General features: G+C 40.0%; 2 protein-coding genes across 3 annotated transcripts; one reads left to right on the top strand and one right to left on the bottom strand.

Moving 5' to 3' along the window:
• Window positions 1–9: 9 nt before the first annotated feature.
• poglut1 (protein O-glucosyltransferase 1) lies at window positions 10–7,028 on the bottom strand. The gene is made up of 11 exons (XM_031291914.2): window positions 6,905–7,028; window positions 6,160–6,250; window positions 5,725–5,868; window positions 5,405–5,540; window positions 5,181–5,302; window positions 4,955–5,014; window positions 4,672–4,771; window positions 4,400–4,458; window positions 4,080–4,247; window positions 2,466–2,522; window positions 10–2,012 (listed from the first exon to the last, which is right to left on the bottom strand). Exons 1-11 carry the CDS (start codon window positions 6,975–6,977, stop codon window positions 1,856–1,858), a joined length of 1,167 nt encoding a protein of 388 aa, XP_031147774.1. The 5' UTR covers window positions 6,978–7,028; the 3' UTR covers window positions 10–1,855.
• Window positions 7,029–7,449: 421 nt separating this feature from the next.
• LOC116044590 (calsequestrin-2-like) lies at window positions 7,450–15,830 on the top strand. Of its 2 annotated transcripts, none has more exons than XM_031291913.2 (11): window positions 7,450–7,937; window positions 11,064–11,148; window positions 11,428–11,528; window positions 12,319–12,427; window positions 13,862–13,935; window positions 14,257–14,387; window positions 14,472–14,517; window positions 14,641–14,690; window positions 14,779–14,884; window positions 14,979–15,053; window positions 15,133–15,830. In XM_031291913.2, exons 1-11 carry the CDS (start codon window positions 7,695–7,697, stop codon window positions 15,340–15,342), a joined length of 1,230 nt encoding a protein of 409 aa, XP_031147773.1. In that variant the 5' UTR covers window positions 7,450–7,694; the 3' UTR covers window positions 15,343–15,830. The 2 variants fall into 2 exon arrangements, with proteins under 2 accessions (XP_031147773.1, XP_031147772.1); XM_031291912.2 differs by having other exon boundaries at window positions 14,641–14,695; window positions 14,784–14,884.
• The last annotated feature ends 3,479 nt before the right edge of the window (window positions 15,831–19,309 follow it).

Below are 19,309 nucleotides of genomic sequence, written 5' to 3'. Positions count from 1 at the left end.
GTGCACTACTTTAGAAACCAAACTGTTTATTGGCACAAAAAACTAAAATGCTGCCCAAGGCGATAACAACCTGCCTGTCACACTTTGACCAGGCCCCCCGTCACAGCTTTTTGGTCAAATCAACATATTAATGGACCATCTTTACCTCAGTGTTTAACAATAGTGTAAAAAAATAACCTTACATTGATGAGAATCTGCTTGTTTACAGTACAATGTGAATACTACAACATATTCAACATTATCTGTATAAACTAGCATATCTTAACACCAAGACCCATTCTTTTAAAAAGGTAAAAACAATATGAGTGTTTCTTGGAAACTCCACGCTTACTTACTCAAATGTCATTATTGACACTGTTGGCACTTAAGTGTGGAATGAAATGCAGACTGTGAATATGTATTTTGTGCTTTCTTTAAGTTACAAACTTATGGCAGACCCATGCAAATGCAGACATTGGCATCATTGTTGCAATAAACAAGTAAATCAAACGACACATGGATATGTTGCTGTAATTATGCTTGATAAAGGACTGCTAGTTTCCTCTGTTGTCCAGTAGAGGGAAGTGTAGCAAAGCTCATGTGTAAGCTGCCCATCAACAGATTCCATGTACTTAACATAGAATCTAAATCAGTATTACTTTTGGCCATTACACTTAATTAAAGTAATAGGACTTGGTTAGATGGACTTTTAGATCAGGGTTTCTGAGTAGAATATTTCCCATATTTCCCCAGTTAACCGCATTAAATATGTAACAGCATAGCATCCGTAACAAGTATTATTATTGGTACATCCTTTGTGGATATTTGAGCAGCAGATGAAAGTCAACATCATACTATTTTTAAAATTAGAGTTTTAGGTGCTCCACAGTTGAATATGCAATGTTTTCATGATTTTGGTGGTTGGTCTGCAGGAAAAGGTCAGATGGTCAAGGGTTCAATTCAGATTGATCAAGAGCAAGGAACTGAACTTCTTCTTCCACTCAGTCTTTGCAGGTCACTAAGGATAACCAAGTTAACACTTAATTACAATTTTGAAACAAAAAATAAAATAAAATCTAATTTCCATTCTTCCTCAGTTTTCTGCAAGTGGTCTGATTTTCATGAAGATCTGTCTGAAGCCCAGTCCAGATGACTAATGTTACAAAACAATGCAATGTAAAGACATTGCATGTTAAAGGGTCACTTCAACTATTTAGTATGTCACTTCATAAAGTTGAGGGATTCGCAAGAGACTTAATAAATAGAATGGTCAAAATCGAAGCAGCAGAGGCCTGACTTTTAGTCGATAGTATGGGTCAAGCTCCAAAAACACTGGATCCTACACTTCTCTTAATGCAGTTTGATAGATAGATGATGTTTCATTAGACACTCAATGGCATATCTTTTAAGCTCCACACCCCCAGTTTATACTCACACTTTGCTCACATAGATAGACTTTGCTGGTGAGTATATGCAGCAGCCGTAAAAAAAAAAGTTGAATCAGAAAGTGATCAATCAACTCAGAATTGGCATATAAGCTCCCTTGTGGCACTTGAAGGTATGGCAGCATCCACAGTCAACACACTAAACTACACCTATGACTGTAATACTAAGCTATATGTCCTGTAATTGTAAGGACACATGGTCCAACCATGCTCCACATTAGACTAAAACCCTGGACTCAATAGAAATAAATGTGAAAAGTATCTGGGCACAGTTTTCGATTAGCTAATTTAGGTGTGATTTTGACAAAAACATGGAACGCCAACATTAACATGTGACGTTGCTTGTGAGGAAATCATTTGTTGTGGTGCAGTGATTACATTCATTATCTAGAGTTTTACTTCAGCTGCCCTGGTCCTGCAGAGTCTCACTCTTATAGCTCCGTCTTGCTGGGTCGGTGGACAATCTGGTTGAAGTTGTTCTTTCTTTTGGGTTTGTAGGTGAGAAGATGGCTAAACTCAGTGAGGAGTCTCTCCCAGTAGCAGGAAACATCTTGCATCCGCAGGTGGTCGAGGATGAATTCCTTACCCCTGTGGGAAGAAATCGAAACAGAAAGTCAGTGTGCTTTTGGGACAAGAAATAAAGTGTGTAACTTTAACACTGTTGTGAACGTGTTACATTCCACATTGCATTCTGTGGCAACTCTGAAGAAATCATCTCTCATTCTTTCGTATCTTACTACACGTCATCTAAATGAATGTAGCGGTTGTTAGAAAATATGTATATACTTGTGTCTCATTAACCCTTTAGAACATTGTGAACTGAACTCTGCTTCGTGTCGCTTTGTTCTCTAAGATCTCACCACTGCTTTCCGAATCAACTCACAGGAGGTCAAGCCAGTATATGATAGGATTCGAAGCACAAAACAATTGTGATCCGGAAACAGAAATAAACAGTGAGTAACGTCAACACTCACCTTTTCAAATACATAGCTGCTACAGTTAATTCCCATTAAAATACAATCACAAAATATGACCCGTTACCTCATTGCAATCTCCTCTGCAATGGCATCATTCTCGTTGACAAACTGTAGTAGTTCCCTGAGGAGAGAGAACATGTAACGGCATATCAACGTTTAGCATACATACTGTACAAAGGAGATTTAGACTCTATTCATTCAAGTACTGACCTGCCCATTTGTAAACTTCACCATGAGTTTCAATCAAGGACACAAGTGTGTGAATTTGAACATGAAACTTCTCAAGTTTCTTCTACTATAATACCTTTACATGTGTTTTTGTATGATGCTGACATTCATAAGACTACAAAAGTATGTTTTGTGTAAATATCAAATGGAAAAAAAGAAGAAAGATTTTACAATGTGTGAGAGGACACATTTAAACTTGCTTTGGTTGCATTTGTTTTTCTAAAGTCAGTCAGTGTTTTCCACAGATTAGAAAGCAATTTGTGGCGCGCGGCCCTCCTACTTCAATGCCTAACAAATCTATCTCTCTCTCTCTCCCTGACCCTGTCTTTCACTGGTTGAAGCCTGAAAATATTGTAAACAAATTAATAACATAACTAATTAACTGGTCGGACTGTTCAGCTCAGTTTCAGACTGATACCTCCGGTTGAGGCTGGTCCTTATCCTCAACACGTGCATTTTTCAGTGGAAGAGTAAAAAAAATGACATAACATTATTTATAATACGTTTATTTGATTCACAGCTGCTACATATAGTGTTTTGACCTCGACAACCCAACTGCATTACACCGCAAACTTGCGACTAGTTAACTTTCTAAAGCAGGCGCAATCGCTTGTTTGCCAAGAGTCGGGTCGGGACTCCAACATTAACACACTGACAACATTGTATTCAGAATATAAAATATTTTTATAGCACTTTTTAATGTGGGATTGTGTAAAGGTGTTCACGAGATACCAACCTTTCGTGAACTTGTGAATTTCGCCAGCCGTCTTCTCTCCTTTATGGAGACAGACGCTGTGTGCACGGTAGGAGGGGCTGTGTGTGTGTGTGTGTGTGTGTGTGTGTGTGTGTGTGTGTATGTGAGCGAGACGCAAGTGACAGAGAGACAGAGGAGAGCAGGGAAAGGAAATGCAGCTGAACGAGTTTTAAATAGTGTTTCAAAAAAATAAAAAATAACGAAACGCGAGGTGCGGCGGCTGGTGTTGATAGTGCGGCGCACCGCCACACATTAGTCTATGTATGGGAAACACTGTCAGTGAGTTATTCATTGACTATGCATTTAACTCATAATCTGCAGGAATATTTGAGGTCTCAAACAGTAAGGGCCATATTTACTAAGGATTTGTGACCCTTTTTAGGCCCTAAACTCAAAACTGCATGTTTGGTCTCATGTTAGACTTATTTTAAGGCGTTCCTATTTAGAGATGCAAAATATGGAAGGAAGGAATGGAAAGACTATTTAAACTCAATTAACATGGAATATGATTCCATTAGCAATCTTCATTTAGAGCTAATGACATGGACAAAGACAAAAATCAATACTACATCTGATCTAAGGCTGTGAAAAACGTGAAATCTGTGACATCACAGTGTAGACTAAAAAAACATTTAGACCAGGACTGCAAACAATCATCATAACTAAGGAGAAAATGTCTGACACTAGTTGTGGTACCTGACATCAGAGAGATCCTGCTTGACTGGGATGTAGTGGACCCAGGGCTTGAGCTGAGGGTAGAAAAACTCCTGCCATTCATCTCCCACATGAAACACCAGGGAACCACAGAGGAAGAGATGTTTGAAGCGGAAGCTGGCTGCCACACCTCGGAAGTTGAATAAATATCTGCAAGGGTATAACAAGGCCAGGGAGGGACTATTAAAACTGGTCACACATGGTATGTGCATAATTTTATGGACCTTCAGTAAAGCTGTTGCGGTTTAACATGCTGTCATCTTAAAAGTTACATTTTGTTGTTGATGCAAAATTGAGCCTACTTGTATTTGCAGTGATCGACCAGTGGGATTTCTTTGGCCGGGGGTCTCCCTAGTGTGTCCTAAAACAGACAGAAAAACACAGGTTGGTAGATCATTAACACAGATTTCCCTTTTTTAATCAATATAAAAGTAAAGTCACAAGGGTGTAATGTGGTGTCAATGTGGTGTGTTTCTCTGTCAAACTGTCCGGATGCTTTTAATCTCAACCAATCATTAGACAAGACAGGGTCAGACAGGGTATTTGACCCTGGCGTGGTTTCAGTATGACTGACCTTCTCAGACCTCCAGGCCTGGTTTTTTGTGTACTCTGCATCCACCAGCTCTGGAGCTTCTCTGGACAGAAGAATCAAAGGGTCGCGCTCTGGACTGGTTCTATCAACAACAACAAAAACGAGAAGAGAATGACTAAACAGTCACTTTTTAATATGTCTGAACTGTGCAGTCAACTGTGGTAAGAATATAGCTGAGTAAAGAGTAACGTGAAAACATTTGGATTGTTGTATAATGTCATGTTATTACACAAAGGAATAAAGTCACAGGACTGACAAGACTGACCTGGAGCCTCTGAAGAATCCTTTGGACTCCTTCTTCTTCCATGGCCACTGTGCTGCAGACCTACCACAACACATCATATGAAAATGGCACACTGAAATGATATACTTCCTATGCTATGGCTGCAAATGATTATTATTTAAGTGTTGCATTAAATGCATTTCTTATTTTGTAAATACTCATTTAATGATTTATTCCACCAAATAGCAAAAAAAGTGCTAAACCTTACTTTTTAAGGTCATCCCTCATCAGATCCCATCTTCCCAGTCCAGTGGGGTATATGGGCCACACAGCAGGCCCTCCCTCCCAAAACGTCCATGCAGGGTACATGATGTCCTGGTAGTCTGCTGTCTACTTAAATCAAACATACACATATCCAAAACCAGTTATTGCATTTAATCAACATTTGTGTGTGATTTTAGCTGTGCATAAAACTAATGCGTAGAGTCTGACCTTACTGAAAGAGAAGACAGGCAGGGTTGGCTGCACCCAGCTGGGGACTTGAGGGTAATCCCTGACATTTACCACCATCTCCAAGTCAGGTAACCTGTCAATCACATCCAGGATGAAATGCTCTACCCCACTGCATCTGAAACCGGAAGACAGACTTAGGCAGGGCAAACAAACAGCTGTATACATATATACTGTATATATTCTCTTTCAGTCTGTTTTGGCTGATTGGGAGTAAATAAGTAACAATGTATTCAATATAAACCTTAATCTGAAGTGATCAAACATTAAGAATAATCACATCAAGTGCTTTTTCTCCTCACCTGGCAGGAAACATACAGTTGTGTTCCCTGTACAACTTGTGTCCGATGATCTGGTAGTGGGTGCCCACCCCTCTCTGAACCGTCGCAGCCATGAGATCCTCGGAGATTCTCCCTTTAAAGGGCCGCAAGTCATCTTGTAGGACACTGGCACAGAACACATATCCACATTATATAATTAACCCTTTAAAATGTAACCCTGCATAGTGGTAATGCAGCAACTATATGTCTGTCTTTTTATCTTAGTTACTTATCTGTACTATTTATCTTTAGAAGAAATCTGCACGAAGGGGTATATAAACAAGTCTCAAAAGGTTTAATGCAGCATGGTCAGCTTCACTAATCTAATCATGCCTTGTAATTCCTGTTAGTTAAGAGAAAGCCAAGTTACAATATACAGTATGAGGAAAAGCAAAGGCATGTTGGCATTACACGCACCTTAGATGGCAGCTACAGTTGACAGGGTTGCATGGAGTGTGTCCTTTAGCAACATCAGAAATCTTGGCTCTAATTTTCTTCCACTGTTGACCTAAAGATAAATGCAAATCGGATCAGAATAGATTTTCATATTGGACCAATACTAGAATTTAACGATGGGTCACGAGACGGACAGTTAGGAAAGATAGTTCACTATCCCCACACAAGGCTACTGGGTCAACAAGCAGCTCAATTGTCCTAAAAAGGAGCTCAAATATCCTGTATTTTTCACTGCTTGTATTCACTGTACAGTACCATAACTTTAAGTTGCAATTGCAGCATAAAATATACTTTGTGGCTTTAACTGACTGAGTAAATACTATCAGGGCAACCAGCCAGAGCATTTGTTAGTGCTAACTACCCATAACTGACTACTACTACTACTACTACTACTACTACTAAAACTACACCCAGCCTCAATGCATATAACAATTTTAATATAAATCATATTTTACATATTTTTTACATTTGTTACAATGTTACTGTAAGCGAAACTTCACACAATTCATGCAAACCTTAACGTTAGCACAGTAAGCTTAAATGAGTTAGCTCGTAGGCTAGTTAGCTAATGTTAGCTCGTGAAGTGATGAATGACTTCAACATCAAAAGTTACCCCAAATATGTACAGCGAAACAAAACGCAGCAAAGTCTTCCTACCATTTTTAAATATGATTTCATGAGTCGTATCTGTTTAAATATGTATTACCTGACGCGGGAACCAAACACAAAACACAAACTTGCAACAGTGTAAAAAACATGCAGAGCCAAAAGCGCTCCATTTTTCTTTGTATCCTCCAGCTCTGTCTGAAGAGGAGAAACAAAGCGGTGATCTGTGATCTGTTACTTCGGGCTGAATAGAGTCATTACGGTAATGCGCACAACAAAATTAATTTACAGGTTACATTACCGTAACATTTAGAAGACTATCACAAATGATTCTGTCTTTTTATATTCACATGCACATTCTGCCTGTCTAAATAAACAAATAAATTCTACATTTATTTCCTAACATGAAATGTCATTTTCCAGTGCATATTATTATAATCATTGCTGATTAATGGACTGGTGAAATCCCCACAGTTCCTCTGTTCTAATTTCAGAATGTATGTCAAGGGCAGAGATGACTATAACATGGATTATTGTCCATGGATTGTTGAGGTAAGTTTATCTGTCAGTGAGATAAAAGGAGGAAAGAAAGAGACCCTCCTAGGAGATTTGGGGCAGTAAGACTGTGACGAAAAGAGGAGGAGACAGAAGACAGGTGGAGAGGGAGAGATATAGAGAGAAGCAGAGAGACAGATAGAAAATAGGGATTACATATTTGTGAGAATATTTCATATTTGCTAGAGAGGTAATAGAGATCAAATCTGTAGATGGATTTTAGTAAATCTCCTTTGTATGGTATATACTGTACTCTTCAAGTTGGGCCTTGAGAGGTTCTTTGATTTCTCTGCAAACTTCATCTGGCTTACAAACACCTCCACAACTGAGCAACAATGCAGCAAATCTGGCTTTCTCTATTGTGTGGCTTTTGCCTTCGCCTGGTTATCTTTTGCAGGGCCGAGGAAGGTCTTGAATTCCCTAATTTTGACGGGAAGGACAGGGTGCTGGACATCAGCGAGCGCAACTACAAGAAGGCTTTGAAAAGATACGACCTGCTGTGCCTGTTCTACCATGAACCACTGCCTGCAAACAAGGGCCTGCAGAAGCGGTTCCAGATGACAGAGCTGGTGCTGGAGGTGAGAAATAGGTTCTACAGGGGTGGGAAGCGGGGAGCTGGAGGAGTTAGGAATAGACAGAAAATCAAATGTAGAGTTAAAGTAGAGGACATGGAGATTAGTACTGATATTCTGTCAAAGTGTCCCTGAGCAAGACACTGATCCCCAAGTTGCTCTCCTGATGCTGTATGTATAGCTGTCCACTGCTCCTAATGCTTGGTTAAATGCAGTAATTAAAGTTAATTACATTGTACTGTTTGTATGTGACGAATTAAGAATACAATTTTGTTTCTTTATTATGGAATTTGAGTTAATTCCAATCTGAAAAAAGTGCAATGCCCTTTAATGCTGCCTAAAAACTGGGCATATTTCTACATTTCAGAGATACCACTTTCTTTTCTTCATTAATGGTCATCAAGCATGAGTAAATGATTTATTAAACGTTAACAAATCCATTGGTTACAACTTATAAACCTTGTATAAAGGGTGCCTTAGAACGTGTTGGGTCGGTTGACCACTTTGGTCCAGACTGGAATATCTCAACAACTAATTGATGGGCTGTCATGAAATTTTGGATTTTGGTGAGTTTGCATGTAGCACCACCAGTTTTTACTTATCCAGTAAAAGGATTTTCAAGTTAGTAACATACAATATAATCAAGAAAAGCAACAGTTTATAGGTTTACAAGGATATCATTTTAAAATGATAAAACATTTTTACTTGACAAAACAATGAATCGATGACCAACCTTTCTGATTCAATTTCCGTAGCTGGACTAATCAATTCATCGACTAATAATTCAGGTTTACTTTGATTAATGAAATACCATTGTCATTGTGAGCTTATCAGCATGCTGATGTTAAAATTGAGTCTTTTTCCTTGATAAATGGCATAAATGACTAATCAATTGTTAGCTCATAAATTACAGTTCTAATCAACTGATTCTTACAACAGTCTACTTCCCTACAAATCCTTCATTTTCCAGTGACACTGCCACTGACTTCTTCAGGTATGCACCTGAATCCTGCCAAGAGGACGTCATTACTGATCAAACATGTATGGGTTGTGTCATACATTGCCCTGAACTATCTGATGCCACTGGTAACATAAAAATCTCTCAGGAAGCTGGAGCTCAAATCCCTGTGGGTTAGACTTGCAGCCTCAATGCTGGGCTCATTTGATTCTAACCTGTCATAACAAGTCATTGTATAGTCAGTGATCCCCTCACAGACACGGAATGCCTCATTCTTCCTCTGTCTTCTTGACGTGTCTGCTAAACCATACAGTGAAGAAGGATTCACAGTTGTCAAACGTTTTACCTGCACACTCTCTTAACTGGCAAGCAGTGATTTTCAATCCCATTATGTGCCCTCCTCTGCGGTTCACATGTATCCAGGGATTGTTTCTAGGTCATTCTGTTAATTATAGATTGTTCCCAAAACTCTTTACTAAATGGCTGTGGACTAGAAATAAGTAGATGTACTTTTGCATCCCTTGCCTTCTCATTTATGAGCTGTAAAGTATAACAAAAAGGGGACCCATATTTTCACCTTTTCAGTTATCACTTTTCCATTCCCGTCATGTTTCATGCATTGAAAGCAGAAACCCATTCAGTTAAACAGTACCAGACTTTGGTTCTCTTCAATATATCAAAATCTGTTTTCCTTCCTCCAGAACTGTGAGCTGAAAAGCAAGCTGTCCTGACTCATAGCTTCCCTCTAACAAGAAAACTCTGCAGGCGTCTCTCAGCGCACACACACACACACACACACACACACACACACACACACACACACACACACACACACACACACACACACACACGCAGACACACACACACACGCATGCACGCACGCACGGACGCAGACACACACACACACACACACACACACACACACACACACACACACACACACGCACACACGCACACAGACACACACACACACACACACACACACACACACACCTCTGAAAAGATGTATTAACGAAGACAGCAGCAGCTGTGGATGCCAGCTCAAATATACAGTGTAGAAAGTGCCAAGCTAAATACAGAGTGCAGAGTAGAAGGTGTTTGATCCCAGGCTGATCCGTGGATTATATTTTAACAGTTAAGGGGATTTCAGTTAGTATCTTTAAAGGATAAGATGGTCCAACGCATTCTCCGTGGTCTGGATTTTAGAAATACTGTAGTCTTAATTTCCTGGAAATTTTATCTTCCTACATCAGTGGTTCCCAAACATTTAACTTTTTGACAAAAAATGTGCACTGTCTACTTGGGACCCCTCGTCACTCATTTCATATGTTGTTGAGTTAATAATTTGTATTGACCAAACAAAGTACATCTTTCCAGCATTTCACATAAAAAAAGCAAAAAGTACAGAAAAGTCAGAAAACTTTACTCATCTTTCCTATCCTGTTAATCATCTTGCGACCCCAAAGGTTTATTTTGGGACCCCTTCATGGGGTGGGCTTGCTACCCCTCAGGTCGGGAACCGCTGCCTTGTGATGGTCACACTCATGCCATAATCATGAATCACTGTGAGAAGGAAGGCAATTTAATTATAAAGCAGACTCAGTACACAGTAGTGGTTCAAAGTGCTTTTCAAATGGCATATAACATAAATAAGAGTCTGCATGCTAACATGCCCACAATTAAATTGCTAACATGCTAATATGGTAGATTTACCATCTTATTTTAATATGCTTTTAATGTTAGAATGCTAATATTTGCTAAACACAGTAAAGATTTATATATGGTATCATTTGGACAGTGCCAAAGATCCTTAGGAAGGTTGTTCCGAATAGACTATGTGTAGCATAGTGCGAAGGAGTTAGCACGTCCAAGTCAAAAAACCTAAGAAGACTTCCATAAGGTTTATATGGAGAAAGCATGTCAGAAATGTTGACATCCTGTTTCAACTTGAGTCCTCTTATGCTAGCAAAATTTTTGATCTGAGTCCAAAACAATGCCTACATATCTGGCCTGACTCACAGTTTTAACAGATATAGAGTTAAGTGGGCAATGATTTTCTGTCTTTTTTTGCTAACAAGATAATATTGTGCACATCCAGTCAATGTGTTCAACATAGCCTACATCAAAAAATAAGAGCTTTAAGCTGACTGACATTTGTCTGTGTGAACACCCAGCTCACAGCTCAGGTCCTGGAGAACAAAGACATCGGTTTTGGGATGGTGGACTCCCAGAAGGATGCCAAAGTAGCCAAAAAACTGGGTATGACTCATGTGTCTTCATCATTTCACGGATGCCTACCACAGTATCAATTGCATTGCTGTGCATGCTGAATGTCTAAATTCAGATTTTGCTTTAAATACTAGATCAGTATTTTCTAATGGCATCTCATGCTTTCTTTGTGTGACTTTGCTTTGCTCATACACACCTTGCCAGTAATGTACTGTTATGGAAATGGTTTCTTTGCTACTTTTCTCTAAATGTGAAGCCCTAAATTTAGCTTTATCAAAGTCATATACTATATTCCTGCTGTTCACTTAGGTCTGGAGGAGGTGGGCAGCTTGTACGTCTTTAAGGACGACCGTGTCATTGAGTTCGATGGGGAGCTCTCAGCAGACACACTGGTGGAGTTTCTGTTGGATGTAAGTGGAAAATCTGATTCTGCTATTTTTTAGATGTGTAATCTTGGCGGCCATTGAGAGAAGAAATCCTCAAGCAATTAACAGCTGCAGTCTCCTTAGAATATGTGTACATGACGTATTTCACTTTCCCCTGAAGGTATTTCTTATTAAAAGTGATAATCTGTGTCAATCATGTGCATTGACTGCATTGAATGAATACATTTAAAGGAATAGTTTGACATTTTGGGAAATTGATTTGCGAAGTGGGAGGAGACGCAGATTCTTGAAGTGTTTTTCCCCCATTTCCATTTTTATAGAATCACAGGACTCTACAGGATAATTTAACGATTCTATAAGTTTGTGTTATGGCCACCAGTTTAAAATATTTCAACTTTTTTCTGTCATTTTGGCAGACAGCTCACAAATACTACAATACCCATGTTTCTGACAAAATGCACCTTGGGAGTTGACTCGTACGTTTTACTTTTTTTTTGTATCAAAGAACCTAATATCTTTTAATGCAGTTGTTAATCTTTTGTTCTGATGATTTAACTGGGAGAGTTAATGCAGAGGAAAAATGAATGGGACTTTCACTTCCAGAACCAGCCATTCCCAATTCACAACTGTATATGCTTATTCACTTTTTTTCTGGGAGGGAGCCTAGATGAGAAGATTAATACGCGTGTTGTCAATCTCCAATAACTCTTGGCAAGAAAGTGTGGACCATACACTGTTCATATTTACATTCGTAATTGAACATTGACCATTTCTTGGCAGTAAAATACCTTACCTGTATTATACCTCTCCATAGGTGCTGGAGGACCCAGTGGAAATGCTCAACAACGCCATGGAGCTGCAAGCCTTTGAGAGGATGGAGGAAGACATCCGCCTCATTGGCTACTTCAAGGGAGAAGATTCCTGTTAGTTTACCACCAAACTCATGCTCAGTGGTGGAATGTAACTAACTACATGTACTCAAATACTGTACTTAAGTACAAATTTGAGGGACTTGTACTTTACTTAAGTATTTTCTTTTCATGCCACTTTCTACTTCTACTCCGCTACATTTCAGAGAGAAATACTGTACTTTTTACTCCAGTACATTCATCTTACAGCCTTAGGTACTAGTTACTTTACGAGTTAAGATTTTTGCACACAAAACACATGTAGTTTATGAAATACAATATTTTATCATAAATTAAAGTACCAAACAATATAACGGCCTACAAGTACAGCTGAAATGATGAGACCATCGTGGCCGGGTTGGGTCAGTGGGTAGACGGAGAGGTCCAGGGTTCGAATCCGACCTGTGATGATTTCCTGCATGTCTTCCCCCTCTCTCTCCCCTTTCTCACTTGGCTGTCGTATCCATTAAAGGCGGAAAAGCCCAAAAAAATAATCGTAAAAAAAAAAAGATTAGACCATTAAACACTTAGCTGATTGACAGAACTGTTTGTATCGTTTCCAGTTTCTAAAATGTGAGGGTTTTTACTTTTAATACTTTAAGTACATTTTCCTGATGATACTTACATACTTTTACTTAAGTAACATTTTCAATGCAGGGCTTTTACTTGTAACAGAGTATTTTTACAGTGTGGTATTAGTACTTTTACTTAAGTAAAGGATCTGAATACTTCTTCCACCACTGCTCATGCTAGCGTCTATTTTAGCAAGTGAAGTGTGTGTTAATGCTTTTGTGTTTGCATTAACACACATGAGGAGTGTGTGATTGGGTCATCTACAGTGTTTCTCTGTCCCCTAAAAGTTGCCTCACTGAGTTCCCAAGACGCTAATGGGATCTAGAGGCTAATGGAGCTACATCACCATGCGAAAGGGAAACCTGATTCCAGACTGTGGCACTCTCACTCAGTCCCACGAGAGACTTTAAATAGCTTCTAGTTCTCTGTCTATTAGGTCAAACTGCAATTATAGTTCCTCGCAAAAAAAAGGGAGAAAAAGTGAGACAGGGAAGATGCTATCTGGTCCGATATGACAGTTGCATGAAGCTTCATTATGGAGCCTATTTCTGTCCAGAGATAGGTTGCTCCTTGGTTGTGACCTTGTTGGGAGCAGAGCCAGGAGCACATTGCAAGCGTATAAAACTGTATTAAGGGAGACTTTGTTACTTGGGTGAAGACAGTAGAATCATGATGGGAAATTGAATGAAGCGAGTGTGTTTCACTGCTTGCCTTCCTGATCACATACTGTAGATTTGGGCTAGGGATGTGAGCAGAATGTGAATGATGAAGTTCCACACTTAAATCTGTTTTACTCAATTTTGGTTTCTGCCATTCTCTCTTGAGTCCCTCATCAATTTCTCTGTCCCCCCCCCTTTTATTTTTATTTTTAATCAGACTACAAATCTTTCCAGGAGGCCTCAGAGCGTTTTCAACCTTACATCAAGTTCTTTGCTACATTTGATAAATCTGTAAGTCTTGCTGTACAAAATAAGATCCTAATCTGCATTTATAGTGTCTAAATCTAAGGATCGCTATCAATCCACTACTGATTCCTCTCACATACACATTGCTTGTTAATGCACTATTTAATGGAGTAATAGTTTGGTTGAAACCCTGTTATTTTCAGGTTTTTAGTGTGAAATGCATTTATTAGCAAATGGATTTTTTGAATAAAACCGTTCAGCTTATTTGTTTGTCTAATAAGCTTCATCCACTCATTCAACAAAAGCCCATAATTATATCCTTCACACGTTTATCATGATGTCATCCTGGCATGTTGTATGTTTTAGGTAGCCAAACACCTCTCCCTCAAGATGAACGAAGTGAATTTTTATGAGCCCTTCATGGAAGAGCCAGCCATCCTGCCTGGCAGACCTCTGTCTGAGATGGATATTGTCGAATTTGTCAACCAACATAGAAGGTTTACTTGATTTATATTGTTTAAGGGTTATCGTAACGCTTTTAAAACCTGGTTAAACATTTTACGAAAATATGCTCTTTACAGGGCTACTTTGAGGAAGCTCCGGGCAGAGAATATGTTTGAAACATGGGTGAGTAGGTGTTCGGTCTTTCCAAAGTAGACTGAGTTGGCTCCCCAAACCATTTTTCATACATTTTCATAGATTTGTCTTAAGCAAGTTTGAGGTAGTACTGAACTTTTTTTCAATTCCTAGGAGGACGACATGGATGGAATCCATATTGTTGCATTTGCCGAGGAGGAAGATCCGGGTCTGAGCCTTTTCTCTTTTCATTTTGCAGTTGTATACCTTTGTATTTTCTTATGCGAGCTCATTCTGCCCTGTTCTGCCGTCCCCAGATGGCTATGAGTTCCTGGAGATCCTGAAAGACGTGGCCAGAGACAACACCAACAACCCAGAGCTCAGCATCGTCTGGATCGACCCTGATGACTTCCCTCTGGTTCTGCCTCTTCCTTAGCTTAGTATTTCTAACAAAGAGTATCACATTCGTCACTGATAGGTTAAGTTAACTTGGGTTTGTCTCGCCCCTCCAGCTAACCACTTACTGGGAAAAAACGTTCAAGTTGGACCTGTTTAGACCTCAGATTGGTGTGGTCAATGTCACAGATGTAAGTAATGGTTAGAATCTTAGACTGTAGGAAAGTAAATTAACCCTAACCTTATGATTCTTGGTGCTCTGTGGTCCAGGCGGACAGCGTGTGGCTGGACATGTCCAACGATGAGGACCTGCCCACCCCTGAGGAGCTGGAGGACTGGATAGAGGACGTCCTGTCTGGGAGGGTGAACACGGAGGATGATGACGAGTCTGCCGACGACCTGGAAGACCCTGACGGCTATGTTCCAGCGGACAGCTACGAAAGTCACGACCCAGATGAGGAAGATGATAATGATGACTAACTGAAATGTCAAGGGTTGGTGTCCTGGCAGTTCACACCTGGGTCAAAATACTGAACTTGCTTGGCACATTAGAGCCACATTACTGATACGTTCTCTCTCTTTTTTTCCAAATCATTTTAAAAGAAGTAACATTTAAAGGAAACGTATGGTGTTGCAAAAAGAGATTCTTTGTAGATTTTGGTTTTAATAGTTAAGCAGATGTAACAGAACAGTTTAAAAGGTCATCATGGGAAATTTGTGGCCCAGTTTATAATATGTTAGCACAGTGCCTGAAGCAGTAATTCTCCTGTACTTCCCAAGGATCAAGATATCAGCATACTGAAGCTTCTGTGTCGCATACTGTACACATGTAAGTTAAAGCTCTATTTATAGATTTTGGCCATTTTGAGGGCAACGCAACAAACTTTAAACACTGACATTTAATCAACCTTTAAGTTGCTATGGCTTCCAAAGTTCCTATTTGAACATCCAGCTGACATGGAGCACCATTCATGTGGAGTCAAATGATACATGTTAGTCCAATATTCACTCTCCTGTTAGCTCCGTTTTGGTCTCCGCCAACTAGTGAGTCAAATATCTGGCTCTTTAGTTTCTAAATGCTCCACTATGTTCACCAGCTATCAGCTAACGTTGCCTGACTGTGGTTTGGTGCTGGTCAGGTAGCATGCGGTGGGTTTTTAGAGCTTTACGCAGAACTGTAACAATGCCGATGAGAGCCTTGAGTGAATCAAAACATTAAACCTGCGGACCAAGAAACCAAAACAATGACCTGAAAGGAACTACAGAGTCAGGTGATAATTATTTGTGTTGTTTGTCACTATGAGAAACATCTATCACATACATTACACATGTATTGAAAGTATTGATTACAACAGCTTTAAGGTTGACATAAATGATAAGATAATTGGGAGGAATTGTGTGTATACATACAGTATCTATGTGAAAATAAATGACACATGTTTTTGCTCTTCTAAGTAGAATAGTGCTTGGATTGTTTTCTTGTGATTAATTCAGGGTAAATAAAAGTACACACCAACGATGTGCACGTCTTTTAATGTGAACCGTCTCTGCTGTTTTTAGAACACACACACTTCAGTTCTCTCCCTCATTAGGAAGGTCCAGACTGATGCTCAAGACAGCAGATTGGCACATTTTCTCCCTCAGTCAATGAGCGTTTTCACCTTGAATTATTCAAACATCAGTGAATAATTCAGCATCATTATGCCTCCTAATGGGAAAAGGGACCTGGACAGTGAGGCTGGGGGAGTTGGGGTGAGACAAGCTAAGAGGCTGCCCACTGGGGCCCAACAAACTGCATAAGGAGCGAACACACTCCTGCTGGACATGAATTAATAATACAGGGCCATGCAAGAATAATTATTCCCCTGGAGGTGGATGTGATGCAGCGTGTAAACAGTATGTTTGTAGCAAGGTGTGGGATTTACACATAAAGCCATAGCCGAGAGATGAGAACATTTAACTACGTGTGTGCATTTAAACGTGACCTGAGGCAAGACGACATGTCACACTCTCTCCTGAGGAAAAGGAAGCAGGCAGTGTCATGGTGCAGGTGTTGTGATGTTCTGCAAGGCCCGAATGTCAAGTGTGATGGTGGTTTACATGAAGATTGACTAAAAGCAGGGCAGAAGGATGGAATTCACACACACACACACACACACACACACACACACACACACACACACACACACAGTGCGTTTCACTATCTTTGTGGGGATCCGTCATTTACATAATGCATTCCCTAGCCCCTTACCCTAACCTTAACCAACTAAATGTCTAACCTTAACTCTTACCGTAACAGTAACCATAACCTAATTCTAACCCTAATCCTAAAACCAAGTCTTAACCCTCAAACAGCCCTTTAAATTTGTGGGGTCCAGCATTTTGGCCCCACAAAGCTGTCCGGACCCCACAAGTATACTGTATTCCCAGTTTTTGGACCCCACGAATATAGTTAAACAAGAACACACACACACACACACACAGTGCGTTTCACTATCTTTGTGGGGACCCGTCATTGACATAATGTATTCCCTAGCCCCTTACCCTAACCTTAACCATCACAACTAAATGCCTAACCTTAACCTTAACCCATACCCTCACCCTAACCATAACCTAATTCTTACCTTAATCCTACAACCAAGTATGGACTCCCAGACCCCACAAGGACTCCCGGTTTTTGAACCCCACAAATATAGTTAAACAAGAACACACACACACACACACACACACACACACACACACACACACACACACCTCCTCACTCCCAAAGGATGAGAGAGGAGGCGAGAAAGGATGAGAGCAACACATAGCGGGTGGGAGGGTCTAACAGGTTCAATATAAAACGGCAAAAGAACAAAGAAAAGACAGGCGTAAGATGTGTTAAGGGTGTAGATTTCTGTTCAAAACTTAAGCCGCTAGAAGGATTTCCTCTCACGTCTTGATCTGCAGATAACCAAGTCATTACCAAACAAATATAGAGGGAAGAATGAAGGTAAGAAAAACATTCCATTTAGATGCAAATGCTCATTTTCCTCTCTCTTCACCTCTCTCCTCCTCGCCCCGGCCCTACACAGAGCAGGCGGGTACGGGAGGGGGATTAAGACTGGGACAGATGAGTTCCGACAGGCGGCCTCGCATCCCAGGCTCGCCAAGGTATGAGGTTGTTTGTTTTCAGCACCGGACACCGACACGGACATTCATTTACCCGCAAGGCCCGGCTGCGCCACTCTGACAGGCTGATGGCAAGCCAATTACCATTGAGCTTCATGACAACAAAAAGCCCCCAAATCAAGGCCAAAAAAACGGAAGTTTTGCACCGGCCTGTCACACAGCAGGGCCAGACGCCTAATAGGCAGCGACAGAGCAGAGTGTTAGCAAGCCTACAGCCGGGGCAAGAAACTAGTGCATATGGAGATGCTGCGGAGTTAAGTCTGGAAGACTATTGAAACTGCAATAGGAAAAAATGGCTATGCAGTTTGATTGCAGGGAACATGGGACAAATCTAAATCATCAGTGGGGCACGTTTTCATTAGGGAAGCCTAGAATGGCCATGGTCACAATAATCAAATTTTATTTCATACATTTATTTTTTAATTCATTAAATTGAATTCATGATAAAAGTGCCATTTTAAGGATTTTTTAATTTGTACTCAGGACTGTACGTTTTCACCTTTTTTATGGTTTTTGAAGTTTTGAACTCTTTAAACCAGGCAGTTAATCAATCAAAACAGTAAAAACTGAAATATCTTAATATATTAATTATTAATTGGTAAGTTAAATATACCATTAAAATCATGTTACAAACACCTTAATTGCAATTTTACGGTAAAAAAAAAAAGAAATCCATCCGTACAAAAAGACACAAAAAGCCTCAACAGACCAGAATGCAATGCAGCCATTAAGCATGTTGGATATTGAGCACATAGTCCTCATTTTCAGAAAAAAAGTTTGGTAGCTAAAAGAATTCATATACTAACTGGCCACCTGAAAACGGAAACTTCATGTTCCTTCTGAAAACTGAGAGACATTCTGGGATATGTAGATAATCACAAAAGGAGGTAAAAGGAGAGGAGCAGTGAACCACGATACAAGGCAATCAAAACTCATTCGTTTTCACATGGTAGGAATATACAAGGTGGAATTTCTGCACAATACAATCCCATACGGCAGTTTTACAAATGTTCATAAAAATGTTTATTTCTTTTTACAATTACGAATGCTGTGAAACTGAAACACGTCTTACATTGCAATGTCACGTCATCGTCATACAGCTGTCCAACAACAACCAAACCGTGGCAACAGCGTGACAGATGGTGGTGATGATGTAGAGGAGAGGGGCAAAGGCTGGTCATGTGAACTGGAATGGCATACATACATACATACACACATGCTTGTTAACATAAATAGATACAGTGTAAAAACAGGAGGCACGGGTCACATTGGGATC

The sequence above is a fragment of the Sander lucioperca genome, chromosome 24 (assembly GCF_008315115.2).
Source record: "Sander lucioperca isolate FBNREF2018 chromosome 24, SLUC_FBN_1.2, whole genome shotgun sequence".
In the NCBI taxonomy this organism is placed as follows: domain Eukaryota; kingdom Metazoa; phylum Chordata; class Actinopteri; order Perciformes; family Percidae; genus Sander; species Sander lucioperca.
The sequence above is the reverse complement of the archived record's forward strand: the minus strand, read 5'-3'. Positions and strand labels throughout refer to the sequence as shown.

What these genes read in the sequence shown, in the direction of transcription:
- poglut1 (XM_031291914.2), bottom strand. Translation starts at nt 6,977, where the DNA reads ATGGAGCGCTTTTGGCTCTGCATGTTTTTTACACTGTTGCAAGTTTGT. An exon ending in GTGTTTGGTTCCCGCGTCAG is followed by an intron (nt 6,251 to 6,904) that starts GTAATACATATT and finishes ATTTATCTTTAG; the next exon opens with GTCAACAGTGGAAGAAAATT. An exon ending in ATGAGGGATGACCTTAAAAA is followed by an intron (nt 5,015 to 5,180) that starts GTAAGGTTTAGC and finishes GTGTTGTGGTAG; the next exon opens with GTCTGCAGCACAGTGGCCAT.
- LOC116044590 (XM_031291913.2), top strand. Translation starts at nt 7,695, where the DNA reads ATGCAGCAAATCTGGCTTTCTCTATTGTGTGGCTTTTGCCTTCGCCTG. An exon ending in CAAAGTAGCCAAAAAACTGG is followed by an intron (nt 11,149 to 11,427) that starts GTATGACTCATG and finishes CTGTTCACTTAG; the next exon opens with GTCTGGAGGAGGTGGGCAGC. An exon ending in AGAATATGTTTGAAACATGG is followed by an intron (nt 14,518 to 14,640) that starts GTGAGTAGGTGT and finishes TTCAATTCCTAG; the next exon opens with GAGGACGACATGGATGGAAT.